The 17,299-nt window shown below is 37.5% G+C and overlaps 1 protein-coding gene across 2 annotated transcripts in view; it reads left to right on the forward strand.

Moving 5' to 3' along the window:
• LOC124123828 (neural cell adhesion molecule L1-like) overlaps positions 1 to 17,299 on the forward strand; it is a 61,423-nt gene that overhangs the window by 7,478 nt on the left and 36,646 nt on the right. For both annotated transcript variants that reach the window (XM_048380967.1, XM_048380966.1), the window contains exon 5: positions 4,772 to 4,908. In XM_048380967.1, coding sequence (XP_048236924.1) covers positions 4,772 to 4,908 — 137 coding nt within the window. The remainder of the gene's footprint in view (positions 1 to 4,771; positions 4,909 to 17,299) is intronic.

A 17,299-nucleotide genomic window follows, 5' to 3' on the forward strand; every position in this document is an offset into this window, starting at 1 on the left:
CAATCCTTCTGCTTCCAGAAGTCTGCCAATGATATACATAGTTTACATCACAAGTTTCTGCATGTATACTCCAATCCTTCTGCTTCCAGATCTCTGCCACTGATATACATAGTTTACATCACAAGATTCTGCATCTATACTCCAATCCTTCTGCTTCCAGACGTCTGCCACTGATATACATAGTTTACATCACAAGATTCTGCATCTACACTCCAATCCTTCTGCTTCCAGATCTCTGCCACTGATATACATAGTTTACATCACAAGATTCTGCATCTATACTCCAATCCTTCTGCTTCCAGACGTCTGCCACTGATATACATAGTTTACATCACAAGATTCTGCATCTACACTCCAATCCTTCTGCTTCCAGATCTCTGCCACTGATATACATAGTTTACATCACAAGATTCTGCATCTATACTCCAATCCTTCTGCTTCCAGATCTCTGCCACTGATATACATAGCTTACATCACAAGATTCTGCATCTATACTCCAATCCTTCTGCTTCCAGATCTCTGCCACTGATATACATAGCTTACATCACAAGATTCTGCATCTACACTCCAATCCTTCTGCTTCCAGATCTCTGCCACTGATATACATAGTTTACATCACAAGATTCTGCATCTATACTCCAATCCTTCTGCTTCCAGATCTCTGCCACTAATATACATGTAAATAGTTTACATCACAATATTCTGCATCTATACCTCAGTCTTTCCTCTTCCAGATGACTGCCACTGATATACATAGATTACATCACAAGATTCTGCATGTATACTCCAATCCTTCTGCTTCCAGATCTCTGCCACTAATATACATGTAAATAGTTTACATCACAAGATTCTGCATCTATACTCCAATCCTTCTGCTTCCAGAAGTCTGCCAATGATATACATAGTTTACATCACAAGTTTCTGCATGTATACTCCAATCCTTCTGCTTCCAGATCTCTGCCACTGATATACATAGTTTACATCACAAGATTCTGCATCTATACTCCAATCCTTCTGCTTCCAGACGTCTGCCACTGATATACATAGTTTACATCACAAGATTCTGCATCTACACTCCAATCCTTCTGCTTCCAGATCTCTGCCACTGATATACATAGTTTACATCACAAGATTCTGCATCTATACTCCAATCCTTCTGCTTCCAGACGTCTGCCACTGATATACATAGTTTACATCACAAGATTCTGCATCTACACTCCAATCCTTCTGCTTCCAGATCTCTGCCACTGATATACATAGTTTACATCACAAGATTCTGCATCTATACTCCAATCCTTCTGCTTCCAGATCTCTGCCACTGATATACATAGCTTACATCACAAGATTCTGCATCTATACTCCAATCCTTCTGCTTCCAGATCTCTGCCACTGATATACATAGCTTACATCACAAGATTCTGCATCTACACTCCAATCCTTCTGCTTCCAGATCTCTGCCACTGATATACATAGTTTACATCACAAGATTCTGCATCTATACTCCAATCCTTCTGCTTCCAGATCTCTGCCACTAATATACATGTAAATAGTTTACATCACAATATTCTGCATCTATACCTCAGTCTTTCCTCTTCCAGATGACTGCCACTGATATACATAGATTACATCACAAGATTCTGCATGTATACTCCAATCCTTCTGCTTCCAGATCTCTGCCACTAATATACATGTAAATAGTTTACATCACAAGATTCTGCATCTATACTCCAATCCTTCTGCTTCCAGATCTCTGCCACTAATATACATGTAAATAGTTTACATCACAAGATTCTGCATCTATACTCCAATCCTTCTGCTTCTAGATGTCTGCCACTGATATACATAGTTTACATCACAAGATTCTGCATCTACACTCCAATCCTTCTGCTTCTAGATGTCTGCCACTAATATACATAGTTTACATCACAAGATTCTGCATCTATACTCCAATCCTTCTGCTTCCAGACGTCTGCCACTGATATACATAGTTTACATCACAAGTTTCTGCATCTATACTCCAATCCTTCTGCTTCCAGACGTCTGCCACTAGTATACATAGTTTACATCACAAGATTCTGCATCTACACTCCAATCCTTCTGCTTCTAGATGTCTGCCACTGATAATCATAGTTTACATCACAAGATTCTGCACCTATACACCAATCCTTCTGCTTCCAGATTTCTGCCACTGATATACATAGTTTACATCACAAGTTTCTGTATCTACACTCCAATCCTTCTGCTTCCAGACGTCTGCCACTGATATACATAGTTTACATCACAAGATTCTGCATCTACACTCCAATCCTTCTGCTTCTAGATGTCTGCCACTGATAATCATAGTTTACATCACAAGATTCTGCATGTATATCCCAATCCTTCTGCTTCCAGATTTCTGCTTCTGATATACATGGTTTTCATCACTAGATTCTGCCTTTATTCTCTTATCCTTCTTCTTCTAGATTTTTGCCACTGATACACATGAGTTGACCGATGCAAATCCCTAATTTGACTAGTGCCATATTCTCCTTTGTTTTATCGGATGAAAAATTGATTTGCCTTTTCATGTGTTTGTGATGGGTTGAGGTTGTGGAGGACACGCTCACTATTTCGCAGGCACATGGTATCGTCAGTGTGTGATATTGATTCATAAACGCCTGCTTTAAAAGCGTTAAATCTATTGACGATGAACAGTGATAAGGGCGATGAAGAATAGTGCTACAGAGGGAGAACCGACCGTCATACGGACGATGAAGAACAGAGATATGGGCCATGAAGAACAGAGATATTGGCGATGAAGAACAGTGATGCGGGTGATGAAGAACAGAGATATGGGCGATGAAGAACAGTGATATGGACGATGAAGAATAGAGATATGGGCGATGAAGAACATTGATACGGACGATGAAGAACAGTGATATGGACGATGAAGAACAGAGATATGGGCGATGAAGAACATTGATACGGACGATGAAGAACAGTGATATGGACGATGAAGAACAGAGATATGGGCGATGAAGAACAGTGAAACGGGCGATGAAGAATAGTGACACGAACGATAAAGAACAGAGATACGAGCAATGAAGAACAGTGATACGGACGAGGAATAACCATCATACAGACGATGAAGAACAGTGATACAGCGCACCTCTCCTTTGAATGTGGAAATTGACATTAAAACTTGTCCTACTTAGTTGCTAAATTTGGTATAAAAAGAGTGAGTGAGTGAGTGGGTATGGTTTTACGCTGCTTTTAGCAATATTCCAGCAATATCACGGCGGGGGACACCAGAAATGGGCTTCACACATTGTACCCATGTCGGGAATCGAACCCGGGTCTTCCGCGTGACGAGCGAATGGTATAAATAGAAGTTGTATAAACACATGCTTTTCGTATATGTGTTTTTGGGGAGAGTATGTTAAGTTTGCTTAATTTTTATCAGAACAACTTTGATGTAGTTGGGTTTGATCCACATTCTGCTAACAAGCCGGATTCAGCTATAAAGCAAGCATATGACGTTATCAATTATTTCATGTCGTCATAGCATCGTGTTTTAAATATTTTCGGGTGTTATTGAGTACGGAAGCATTGCAGGGCCACGGTGAATTTTTCTGTCTAAGTATCTTTTACGTAGGACTTAGTATCTCCTACGTTGGAGATATTAAGTCCTACGTAGGAGATAGTATGGCCTAGAATCACTAAGTCCTACGTAGGAGAAAGTAATTCTAGTCCATACTAAGTCCTACGTAGGAGATAGTAAGTCCTACGTGGGAGATACTAAGTCATACGTAGGAGATAATAAGTCCTACGTAGGAGATAGTAAGTCCTACGTAGGAGATAGTAATTCTAGTCCATACTAAGTCCTACGTAGGAGATAGTAAGCCATACGTAGGAGATAGTAAGTCCTACGTAGGAGATAGTACGTCCTACGTAGGAGATAGTACTTCTAGTCCATACTAAGTCCTACGTAGGAGATACTTAGTCCGTAGGAGATAGTAAGTCATACGTAGGAGATACTAAGTCCTACGTAAGAGATAGTAAGTCCTTCGTAGGGGATAGCAAGTCCTACGTAGGAGATACTAAGTCCTACGTCCTACTCAGTCATACGTAGGAGATAGTAATTCTAGTCCATACTAAATCCTACGTAGGAGATACTAAGTCCTACGTAGGAGATTGTAGTTCTAGTCCATACTAAGTCCTACGTAGGAGATACTAAGTCCTACGTAGGAGATAGTGTCATACGTAGGGGATAGCAAGTCATACGTAGGAGATACTAAGTCATACGTAGGGGATAACAAGTAATACATAATCTCCTGAGGTTTAAAATAAGAATAAGAAGTGCAACAGCCTATTTGAAATCCGCATCACCGCTGAAACTAATATTCATAAGAAAGCCTTTTTTCTCAATCACGGTTGGTAAAAATATAACAAGTGTTGATTATGACCTACAGATTTACGTAGGAGATAGTAAGCCATACGTAGGAGATACTAAGTCCTATGTAGGAGATAGTAAGTCCTACGTAGGAGATAGTAATTCTAGGTCATACTAAATCCTACGTAGGAGATACTAAGTCCTACGTAGGAGATAGTAAGTCCTACGTAGGAGATACTCAGTCATACGTAGGGGATAGCAAGTCCTACGTAGGAGATACTAAGTCATACGTATTCATGATGACATTTTCGAGTGTCGAATATCAGAAAAGAACCCGCACAAAAGTGAGAAAACGTGTCGTATTTGTCTTCTTATTTAGTTACCTCTTTTATTTTGCAGGATCTACACAAAACAGTTTCCTCTGAGAACGCTTTTGCAGTTTGATGACGTGAAAATTGAAGACCGTGGACAATACACATGCCGTGTCATAAATAGAGGCAAAACAACACTGAAATATGTACATCTCAACGTTTATGGTAAGTCCTTAAAAGATTGAGTCATCACTTTTCGTAACTAACCTCATAGCCACTCGTACACTCACTTACCCACCTTTCTACGCAACCTACCATTTCGCCATACACTCACTCAGTCATCTGCTATTTTCACGGAGGCAACTTCTATAATGTATGAACTGAGAGATGGTATCACAGCAGATAGTCTCTGTGTAGTGGATAAGATTAACTTTATAGCAGATAGTGCCTGTGTAGTGGATAAGATTAACTTTATTGCAGATAGTGTCTGTGTAGTGGACAAGATTAAGTTTATAGCAGATTGTGTCTGTGTTGTGGATAAGATTAACTTTATAGCAGATAGTGTCTGTGTAGTGGATTAGATTAAGTTTATAGCAGATAGTCTCTGTGTAGTGGATTAGATTAAGGTTATTACAGATAGTGTCTGCCTAGTGGATAAGATTAAGTTTATAGCAGATAGTGTCTGTGTAGTGGATAAGATTAACTTTATAGCAGATAGTGTCTGTGTAGTGGATAAGATTAACTTTATAGCAGATAGCGTCTGTGTAGCGGTGAAGAGTAACTTTATAGCAGATAGTGTCTGTGTAGTGGATTATATAAAGTTTATTGCAGATAGTGTATGTGTAGTGGATAAGATTAAGTTTATAGCAGATAGTGTCTGTGTAGTGGATAAGATTAACTTTATAGCAGATAGTGTCTGTGTAGTGGATAAGATTAACTTTATAGCAGATAGCGTCTGTATAGTGGATAAGATTAACTTTATAGCAGATAGTGTCTGTGTAGTGGATTATATAAAGTTTATTGCAGATAGTGCCTGTGTGGTGGATTAGATTAAGTTTATTGCAGATAGTCTCTGTGTAGTGGATTAGATTAAGTTTAATACAGGTAGTGTCTCTGTAGTGGATAAGATTAAGTTTATAGCAGATAGTGTCTGTGTAGTTGAGGAGATTAAGTTGATAGCATATAGCGTCAGAGTAGTGGATTAGACTCAGTTTATAGCAGATAGTGTCTGTGTAGTGAATAAGATTAGGTAGAAAGCAGATAATGTCTGTTTAGTGGATTAGATAGGTTTATCACATAGTGTCTGTGTAGTGGACCAGATTAAATTTATAGCAGATAGTGACTGTGTAGTTGATGAGATTAAGTTTATAGCAGATAGTGTCTGTGTAGTGGATGAGATAAAGTTTATAGCAGAACTTGTCTGTGTAGTGGATGAGATTTAGTTGATAGAAGATTGTGTCTGTGAAGTCTGTGTAGTGGATGAGATTAAATTTAAAGCAGATTGTGTCTGTGTAGTGCATGACATTAAGTTTATAGCATATAGCGTCTGTGTAGTCGATGAGATTAAGTTTATAGCAGATAGTGTCTGTGTAGTTGAGAGATTAAGTTGATAGCATATAGCGTCAGTGTAGTGGATTAGACTCAGTTTATAGCAGATAGTGTCTGTGTAGTGGATGACATTAAGTTTATAGCAGATAGTGTCTGTGTAGTGGATGACATTAAGTTCATAGCAGATAGTGTCTCTGTAGTGGATTAGATTAAGTTTACAGCAGATAGTGTTTGTGTGGTGGATGGTATTAGGTTCATAGCAGATAGTGTCTCTGTAGTGGATTAGATTAAGTTTACAGCAGATAGTGCCTGTGTAGTGGATAAGATTAACTTTATTGCAGATAGTGTCTGTGTAGTGGACAAGATTAAGTTTATAGGAGATTGTGTCTGTGTTGTGGATAAGATTAACTTTATAGCTGATAGTGTCTGTGTAGTGGATAAGATTAACTTTATAGCAGATAGCGTCTGTGTAGTGGATAAGATTAACTTTATAGCAGATAGTGTCTGTGTAGTGGATTATATAAAGTTTATTGCAGATAGTGCCTGTGTGGTGGATTAGATTAAGTTTATAGCAGATAGTCTCTGTGTAGTGGATTAGATTAAGGTTATTACAGATAGTGTCTGCCTAGTGGATAAGATTAAGTTTATAGCAGATTGTGTATGTGTAGTGGATAAGATTAAGTTTATAGCAGATAGTGTCTGTGTAGTGGATAAGATTAACTTTATAGCAGATAGCGTCTGTGTAGCGGTGAAGAGTAACTTTATAGCAGATAGTGTCTGTGTAGTGGATTATATAAAGTTTATTGCAGATAGTGTATGTGTAGTGGATAAGATTAAGTTTATAGCAGATAGTGTCTGTGTAGTGGATAAGATTAACTTTATAGCAGATAGTGTCTGTGTAGTGGATAAGATTAACTTTATAGCAGATAGCGTCTGTGTAGTGGATAAGATTAACTTTATAGCAGATAGTGTCTGTGTAGTGGATTATATAAAGTTTATAGCAGATAGTCTCTGTGTAGTGGATTAGATTAAGTTTATTACAGATAGTGTCTCTGTAGTGGATAAGATTAAGTTTATAGCAGATAGTGTCTGTGTAGTTGAGGAGATTAAGTTGATAGCATATAGCGTCAGAGTAGTGGATTAGACTCAGTTTATAGGAGATAATGTCTGTGTAGTTGATTAGATAGGTTTATCAGATCGTGTCTGTGTTGTGGATAAGATTATGTTTACAGCAGATATTGTCTGTGGGGTGGATGATATTTAGTTTATAGCAGATATTGTCTGTGGGGTGGATGAGATTTAGTTTCTAGGAGATATTGTCTGTTAAGAGAATAAGATTAAGTTGAAAGCATATAATGTCTGTGTAGTTGATTAGATAGGTTTATCAGATCGTGTCTGTGTTGTGGATAAGATTATGTTTACAGCAGATATTGTCTGTGGGGTGGATGAGATTTAGTTTATAGCAGATATTGTCTGTGGGGTGGATGAGTTTTAGTTTATAGCAGATATTGTCTGTGGGGTGGATGAGATTTAGTTTATAGCAGATATTGTCTGTGGGGTGGATGAAATTATGTTTATAGCAGATAGTGTTTGTGTGGTTGATGCGATTAAGTTTATAGGAGATAGTTTCTGTGTAGTGGATAAGATTAAGTTTATAGGAGATAGGGTCTGTGTAGTGGATAAGATTAATCTTATGGCATATAGCGTCTGTGTAGTTGATTAGACTCAGTTTATAGGAGATAGTGTCTGTGTATTGGACTAGATAGGTTTATCACATAGTGTCTGTGTTGTGGATCAGATTATGTTTATAGCAGATAGTGTCTGTGTAGTCGATGAGATTAAGTTTAAAGCAGATAGCGTATGTTTGGTGGATGAGATTAAGTTAATAGGAGATAGTGTCTTTGTAGTTGATGAGATTAAGTTGACAGCAATTAGTGTCTGTGTAGTGGATAAGATTAAGTTTATAGGAGATAGCGTCTGTGTAGTGGATAAGATTAAGCTTATAGCATATAGCGTCTGTGTAGTTGAATAGACTCAGTTTATAGCAGATAGTGTTTGTGTAGTGGATGAGATTAGGTTGATAGCAGATAGCGTCTGTGTAGTGGATTAGATTAAGTTTATAGCAGATTGTGTCTGTGTAGTTAATAAGATAAAGTTTATAGGAGATAGCGTCTTGAGTGGATTAGACTCAGTTGATAGCAGATAGTTTCTTTGTAGTGGATGACATTAAGTTCATAGCAGATAATGTCTGTTCAGAGAATAAGATTAAGTTGAAAGCATATAATGCCTGTGTAGTTGATTAGATAGGTTTATCAGATCGTGTCTGTGTTGTGGATAAGATTATGTTTACAGCAGATATTGTCTGTGGGGTGGATGAGATTTAGTTTATAGCAGATATTGCTAGGGGGTGGATGAGTTTTAGTTTATAGCAGATATTGTCTGTGGGGTGGATGAGATTTAGTTTCTAGGAGATATTGTCTGTTAAGAGAATAAGATTAAGTTGAAAGCATATAATGTCTGTGTAGTTGATTAGATAGGTTTATCAGATCGTGTCTGTGTTGTGGATAAGATTATGTTTACAGCAGATATTGTCTGTGGGGTGGATGAGATTAAGTTTATAGCAGATATTGTCTGTGGGGTGGATGAGTTTTAGTTTATAGCAGATATTGTCTGTGGGGTGGATGAGATTTAGTTTCTAGGAGATATTGTCTGTGGGGTGGATGAAATGATGTTTATAGCAGATAGTGTTTGTGTGGTTGATGCGATTAAGTTTATAGGAGATAGGGTCTGTGTAGTGGATAAGATTAATCTTATGGCATATAGCGTCTGTGTAGTGGATTAGACTCAGTTTATAGGAGATAGTGTCTGTGTAGTGGACTAGATAGGTTTATCACATAGTGTCTGTGTTGTGGATCAGATTATGTTTACAGCAGATAGTGTCTGTGTAGTGGATGAGATTAAGTTTAAAGCAGATAGCGTATGTTTGGTGGATGAGATTAAGTTAATAGGAGATAGTGTCTTTGTAGTTGATGAGATTAAGTTGACAGCAATTAGTGTCTGTTTAGTGGATTAGATTAAGCTTATAGCATGTAGCGTCTGTGTAGTTGAATAGACTCAGTTTATAGCAGATAGTGTCTGTGTAGTGGAATAGATTGGTTTATCACATAGTGTCTGTGTTGTGGATAAGATTATGTTTATAGCAGATAGTGTCTGTGTAGTTGATGAGATTAAGTTGAAAGCAGATAGTGTCTGTGTCGTGGATCAGATTAAGTTGAAAGCAGATATCGTCTGTGTAGTGCATGAGATTAAGTTGATAGGAGATAGCGTCTGTGTAGTGGTTTAGATAAAGTTCATGTCACATAGCGTCTGTGTAGTGGATTAGGCTCAGTTTATAGGAGATAGTGTCTGTGTAGTGGATTAGATTAAGTTCATGTGATATAGCGTCTGTGTAGTTGATTAGGTTCAGTTTATAGCAGATACTGTCTGTGCAGTGGATGAGATTCAGTTGAAAACAGATAGCGTCTGTGTAGTTGATGAGATTAGGATGATAGCAGATAGCGTCTGTGTTGTGGATTAGTTTCAGTTTATAGGAGATAGTGTCTGTGTAGTGGATAAAATTATGTTTATAGGAGATAGTGTCTGTGCAGTGGATAAGATTATGTTTATGGCATGTAGCTTCTGTGTAGTGGATTAGACTCAGTTTATAGCAGATAGTATCGGTGTAGTGGATACGAATATGTTTATTGCATATAGTGTCTGTGTAGTGGATGAGATCATATTGATAGCAGATAGTGTCTGTGTAGTTGATTAGATTAAGTTGATAGCAGATAGTGTCTGTGTAGTGGATAAGATTAAGTTTATAGGACATAGTGTCTGTGTAGTGGATAAGATTAAACTTTTAGCATATAGCGTCTGTGTAGTAGATTAGACTCAATTTATAGCAGATAGTGTCTGTGTAGTGGATGATATTATGTTTATAGCAGATAGTGTCTGTGTAGTGGATGAGATTAAGTTGATAGCAGATAGTGTGTGTGTAGTGGATGAGATTAAGTTTATAGCAGATCGTGTCTGTGTGGTGGATGAGATTAAGTTTATAGCAGATAGCGTCTGTGTAGTGGTTTAGATAATGTTCATGTCATTTAGCGTCTGTGTGGTGGATTAGGCTCAGTTTATAGCAGATAGTGTCAGTGTGGTGGATGAGATTAAGTTGATAGCAGATAGCGTCTGTGTAGTGGATTAGATTAAGTTCATGTCATATAGCGTCTGTGTAGTGGATTAGGCTCAGTGTATAGGAGATAGAGTCTGTGTAGTTGATGAGATTAATTTGATAGCAGATAGTGTCTGTGTAGTGGATAAGATTAAGTTTATAGGAGATAGTGTCTGTGTAGTGGATAAGATTTAGCTTATAGCATATAGCGTCTGTGTTATGGTTTAGATAAAGTTCATGTCACATAGCGTCTGTGTAGTGGATTAGGCTCAGTTTATAGGAGATAGTGTCTGTGTAGTGGATTAGATTAAGTTCATGTGATATAGCGCCTGTGTAGTTGATTAGGTTCAGTTTATAGCAGATACTGTCTGTGCAGTGGATGAGATTTAGTTGAAAACAGATAGCGTCTGTGTAGTTGATGAGATTAGGATGATAGCAGATAGCGTCTGTGTTGTGGATTAGTTTCAGTTTATAGGAGATAGTGTCTGTGTAGTGGATAAAATTATGTTTATAGGAGATAGTGTCTGTGCAGTGGATAAGATTATGTTTATGGCATATAGCTTCTGTGTAGTGGATTAGACTCAGTTTATAGCAGATAGTATCGGTGTAGTGGATACGAATATGTTTATTGCATATAGTGTCTGTGTAGTCGATGAGATCATATTGATAGCAGATAGTGTCTGTGTAGTTGATGAGATTAAGTTGATAGCAGATAGTGTCTGTGTAGTGGATAAGATTAAGTTTATAGGAGATAGTGTATGTGTAGTGGATAAGATTAAAGTTTTAGCATGTAGCGTCTGTGTAGTAGATTAGACTCAATTTATAGCAGATAGTGTCTGTGTAGTGGATGATATTATGTTTATAGCAGATAGTGTCTGTGTAGTGGATGAGATTAAGTTGATAGCAGATAGTGTCTGTGCATTTGATGAGATTAAGATTATAGCAGATCGTGTCTGTGTGGTGGATGAGATTAAGTTTATAGCAGATAGCGTCTGTGGAGTGGTTTAGATAATGTTCATGTCATTTAGCGTCTGTGTGGTGGATTAGGCTCAGTTTATAGCAGATAGTGTCTGTGTGGTGGATGAGATGAAGTTGATAGCAGATAGCGTCTGTGTAGTGGATTAGATTAAGTTCATGTCATATAGCGTCTGTGTAGTGGATTAGGCTCAGTGTATAGGACATAGTGTCTGTGTAGTTGATGAGATTAATTTGATAGCAGATAGTGTCTGTGTAGTGGATAAGATTAAGTTTATAGGAGATAGTGTCTGTGTAGTGGATTAGATTTAGCTGATAGCATATAGCGTCTTTGTAGTTGATTAGACTCACTTCTTTGAGTGGCATTTAGAAGTTGGTGTGATAAGTAAGACGAGTTCTATGAATGAACAACTTCTTTATTACAATTAGTGCGACGTTTCGGTGTAGATTAAGTTGAAAGCAGATAGTGTCTGTGTAGTGGAATAGATTGGTTTATCACATAGTGTCTGTGTTGTGGATAAGATTATGTTTATAGCAGATAGTGTCTGTGTAGTTTCTGAGATTATGTTGATAGCAGATATTGTTTGTGTAGTTGATGAGATTTAGTTGATAGCAGATATTGTCTGTGTAGTCTGTGTAGTGGATGAGACTTTTTTGTAGCAGATAGCGTCTGTGTAGTTTGTGTGGTGGATCAGGTAAGTTTATAGGAGATAGTGTCTGTGTAGTGGATGAGATTAAGTTTAAAGCAGATAGCGTCTGTGTGGTGGATGAGACTAAGTTTATAGGAGATAGTGTCTGTGTAGTGGATGAGATTAAGTTTATTGCAGATAGTGTCTGTGTATTTGATGAGATTAAGTTTATTGCAGATAGCGTCTGTGTAGTGGATTAGATAAAGTTCATGTCATATAGCGTCTGTGTAGTTGATTAGGCTCAGTTTATAGGAGATTGTGTCTGTGTAGTGGATAAGATTAAGTTTATAGCAGATAGTGTCTGTGTGGTGGATGAGATTAAGTTTATTTCAGATAGTGTCTGTGTAGTGGATTAGATAAAGTTCATGTCGTATAGCGTCTGTGTAGTGGATTAGGCTCAGTTTATAGGAGATAGTGTCTGTGTAGTTGATGAGATTCAGTTGATAGGAGATTGTGTCTGTGTAGTGGATAAGATTAAGCTTATAGCATATAGCGTCTGTGTAGTGGATTAGACTCAGTTTATAGCAGATAGTGTATGTGTAGTGAATAACATTAAGTTGAAAGCAGATAGTGTCTGTGTAGTGGAAAAGATTGGTTTATCACATTGTGTCTGTGTTGTGGATAAGATTATGTTTATAGCAGATAGTGTCTGTGTATTTGATGAGATTAAGTTTATAGCAGATCGTGTCTTTGTGGTGGATGAGATTAAGTTTATAGCAGATAGCGTCTGTGTAGTGGTTTAGATAATGTTCATGTCATTTAGCGTCTGTGTGGTGGATTAGGCTCAGTTTATAGCAGATAGCGTCTGTGTGGTGGGTGAGATTTAGTTGATAGCAGATAGCGTCTGTGTAGTGGATTAGATTAAGTTCATGTCATATAGCGTCTGTGTAGTGGATTAGGCTCACTTCTTTGAGTGGCATTTAGAAGTTGGTGTGATAAGTAAGACGAGTTCTATGAATGAACAACTTCTTTATTACAATTAGTGCGACGTTTCGGTGTAGATTAAGTTGAAAGCAGATAGTGTCTGTGTAGTGGAATAGATTGGTTTATCACATAGTGTCTGTGTTGTGGATAAGATTATGTTTATAGCAGATAGTGTCTGTGTAGTTTCTGAGATTATGTTGATAGCAGATATTGTTTGTGTAGTTGATGAGATTTAGTTGATAGCAGATATTGTCTGTGTAGTCTGTGTAGTGGATGAGACTTTTTTGTAGCAGATAGCGTCTGTGTAGTTTGTGTAGTGGATGAGATTACGTTTTTAGGAGATAGTGTCTGTGTAGTGGATGAGATTAAGTTTTAAGCAGATAGCGTCTGTGTAGTGGATGAGATTAATGTGATAGCATATAGCGTCTGTAAAGTGGATTAGGCTCAGTTTATAGCAGATAGTGTCTGTGTATTTGATGAGATTAAGTTTATAAGAGATCGTGTCTGTGTAGTGGATGAGATTAAGTTGATAGCAGATATTGTCTGTGTAGTCTGTGTAGTGGATGAGGTAAGTTTATAGGAGATAGTGTCTGTGTAGTGGATGAGATTAAGTTGATAGCAGATAGCGTCTGTGTGTTGGATGAGATTAAGTTGATAGGAGATAGTGTCTGTGTAGTGGATGTGATTAAGTTTATAGCAGATAGTGTCTGTGTGGTGGATGAGATTAAGTTTATTGCAGATAGCGTCTGTGTAGTGGATTAGATAAAGTTCATGTCATATAGCGTCTGTGTAGTGGATTAGGCTCAGTTTATAGGAGATAGTGTCTGTGTAGTTGATGAGATTAAGTTGATAGGAGATTGTATCTGTGTAGTGGATAAGATTAAGTTGATAGCAGATAGTGTCTGTGTGGTGGATGAGATTAAGTTGAAAGCAGATAGTGTCTGTGTAGTGGAATAGATTGGTTTATCACATTGTGTCTGTGTTGTGGATAAGATTATGTTTATAGCAGATAGTGTCTGTGTATTTGATGAGATTAAGTTTATAGCAGATCGTGTCTTTGTGGTGGATGAGATTAAGTTTATAGCAGATAGCGTCTGTGTAGTGGTTTAGATAATGTTCATGTCATTTAGCGTCTGTGTGGTGGATTAGGCTCAGTTTATAGCAGATAGCGTCTGTGTGGTGGATGAGATTTAGTTGATAGCAGATAGCGTCTGTGTAGTGGATTAGATTAAGTTCATGTCATATAGCGTCTGTGTAGTGGATTAGGCTCACTTCTTTGAGTGGCATTTAGAAGTTGGTGTGATAAGTAAGACGAGTTCTATGAATGAACAACTTCTTTATTACAATTAGTGCGACGTTTCGGTGTAGATTAAGTTGAAAGCAGATAGTGTCTGTGTAGTGGAATAGATTGGTTTATCACATAGTGTCTGTGTTGTGGATAAGATTATGTTTATAGCAGATAGTGTCTGTGTAGTTTCTGAGATTATGTTGATAGCAGATATTGTTTGTGTAGTTGATGAGATTTAGTTGATAGCAGATATTGTCTGTGTAGTCTGTGTAGTGGATGAGACTTTTTTGTAGCAGATAGCGTCTGTGTAGTTTGTGTAGTGGATGAGAGTACGTTTTTAGGAGATAGTGTCTGTGTAGTGGATGAGATTAAGTTTTAAGCAGATAGCGTCTGTGTAGTGGATGAGATTAATGTGATAGCATATAGCGTCTGTAAAGTGGATTAGGCTCAGTTTATAGCAGATAGTGTCTGTGTATTTGATGAGATTAAGTTTATAAGAGATCGTGTCTGTGTAGTGGATGAGATTAAGTTGATAGCAGATATTGTCTGTGTGTTGGATGAGATTAAGTTGATAGGAGATAGTGTCTGTGTAGTGGATGTGATTAAGTTTATAGCAGATAGTGTCTGTGTGGTGGATGAGATTAAGTTTATTGCAGATAGCGTCTGTGTAGTGGATTAGATAAAGTTCATGTCATATAGCGTCTGTGTAGTGGATTAGGCTCAGTTTATAGGAGATAGTGTCTGTGTAGTTGATGAGATTAAGTTGATAGGAGATTGTATCTGTGTAGTGGATAAGATTAAGTTGATAGCAGATAGTGTCTGTGTGGTGGATGAGATTAAGTTGAAAGCAGATAGTGTCTGTGTAGTGGAATAGATTGGTTTATCACATTGTGTCTGTGTTGTGGATAAGATTATGTTTATAGCAGATAGTGTCTGTGTATTTGATGAGATTAAGTTTATAGCAGATCGTGTCTTTGTGGTGGATGAGATTAAGTTTATAGCAGATAGCGTCTGTGTAGTGGTTTAGATAATGTTCATGTCATTTAGCGTCTGTGTGGTGGATTAGGCTCAGTTTATAGCAGATAGCGTCTGTGTGGTGGATGAGATTTAGTTGATAGCAGATAGCGTCTGTGTAGTGGATTAGATTAAGTTCATGTCATATAGCGTCTGTGTAGTGGATTAGGCTCACTTCTTTGAGTGGCATTTAGAAGTTGGTGTGATAAGTAAGACGAGTTCTATGAATGAACAACTTCTTTATTACAATTAGTGCGACGTTTCGGTGTAGATTAAGTTGAAAGCAGATAGTGTCTGTGTAGTGGAATAGATTGGTTTATCACATAGTGTCTGTGTTGTGGATAAGATTATGTTTATAGCAGATAGTGTCTGTGTAGTTTCTGAGATTATGTTGATAGCAGATATTGTTTGTGTAGTTGATGAGATTTAGTTGATAGCAGATATTGTCTGTGTAGTCTGTGTAGTGGATGAGACTTTTTTGTAGCAGATAGCGTCTGTGTAGTTTGTGTAGTGGATGAGAGTACGTTTTTAGGAGATAGTGTCTGTGTAGTGGATGAGATTAAGTTTTAAGCAGATAGCGTCTGTGTAGTGGATGAGATTAATGTGATAGCATATAGCGTCTGTAAAGTGGATTAGGCTCAGTTTATAGCAGATAGTGTCTGTGTATTTGATGAGATTAAGTTTATAAGAGATCGTGTCTGTGTAGTGGATGAGATTAAGTTGATAGCAGATATTGTCTGTGTAGTCTGTGTAGTGGATGAGGTAAGTTTATAGGAGATAGTGTCTGTGTAGTGGATGAGATTAAGTTGATAGCAGATAGCGTCTGTGTGTTGGATGAGATTAAGTTGATAGGAGATAGTGTCTGTGTAGTGGATGTGATTAAGTTTATAGCAGATAGTGTCTGTGTGGTGGATGAGATTAAGTTTATTGCAGATAGCGTCTGTGTAGTGGATTAGATAAAGTTCATGTCATATAGCGTCTGTGTAGTGGATTAGGCTCAGTTTATAGGAGATAGTGTCTGTGTAGTTGATGAGATTAAGTTGATAGGAGATTGTATCTGTGTAGTGGATAAGATTAAGTTGATAGCAGATAGTGTCTGTGTGGTGGATGAGATTAAGTTTATTTCAGATAGTGTCTGTGTAGTGGATTAGATCAAGTTCATGTCATATAGCGTCTGTGTAGTGGATTAGGCTCAGTTTATAGGAGATAGTGTCTGTGTAGTTGATGAGATTAAGTTGATAGGAGATTGTGTCTGTGCAGTGGATAAGATTAAGCTTATAGCATATAGCGTCTGTGTAGTGGATTAGACTCAGTTTATAGCAGATAGTGTGTGTGTAGTGAATAACATTAAGTTGAAAGCAGATAGTGTCTGTGTAGTGGAATAGATTGGTTTATCACATAGTGTCTGTGTTGTGGATAAGATAATGTTTATAGCAGATAGTTTCTGTGTAGTTGATGAGATTAAGTTGATAGGAGATTGTATCTGTGTAGTGGATCAGATTAAGTTTATAGGAGATAGTGTCTGTTTTGTGGATAAGACTCAGTTTATAGCAGATAGTGTCTGTGTAGTGAATAACATGAAGTTGAAGGCAGATAGTGTCTGTGTAGTGGAATAGAGAGGTTTATCACATAGTGTCTGTGTTGTGGATAAGATTATATTTATAGGAGATAGTGTCTGTGTAGTTGATGAGATTAAGTTTATAGCAGATAGTGTCTGTGTATTTAATGAGATTAAGTTTATAGGAGATAGTGTCTGTGTAGTGGATGAGATTAAGTTTATAGGAGATAGCGTCGGTGTAGTGGATTAGATAAAGTTCATGACATATAGCGTCTGTGTAGTGGATTAGGCTCAGTTTATAGGAGATAGTGTCTGTGTAGTGGATCAGATTAAGTTGCTAGGAGATAGTGTCTGTGTTGTGGATAAGATTAAGCTGATAGCATATATCGTCTGTGTAGTGGATTAGACTCAGT

The sequence above is a fragment of the Haliotis rufescens genome, unplaced genomic scaffold, assembly GCF_023055435.1.
Source record: "Haliotis rufescens isolate VD_foot unplaced genomic scaffold, xgHalRufe1.0.p SCAF_34, whole genome shotgun sequence".
In the NCBI taxonomy this organism is placed as follows: Eukaryota; Metazoa; Mollusca; class Gastropoda; order Lepetellida; family Haliotidae; genus Haliotis; species Haliotis rufescens.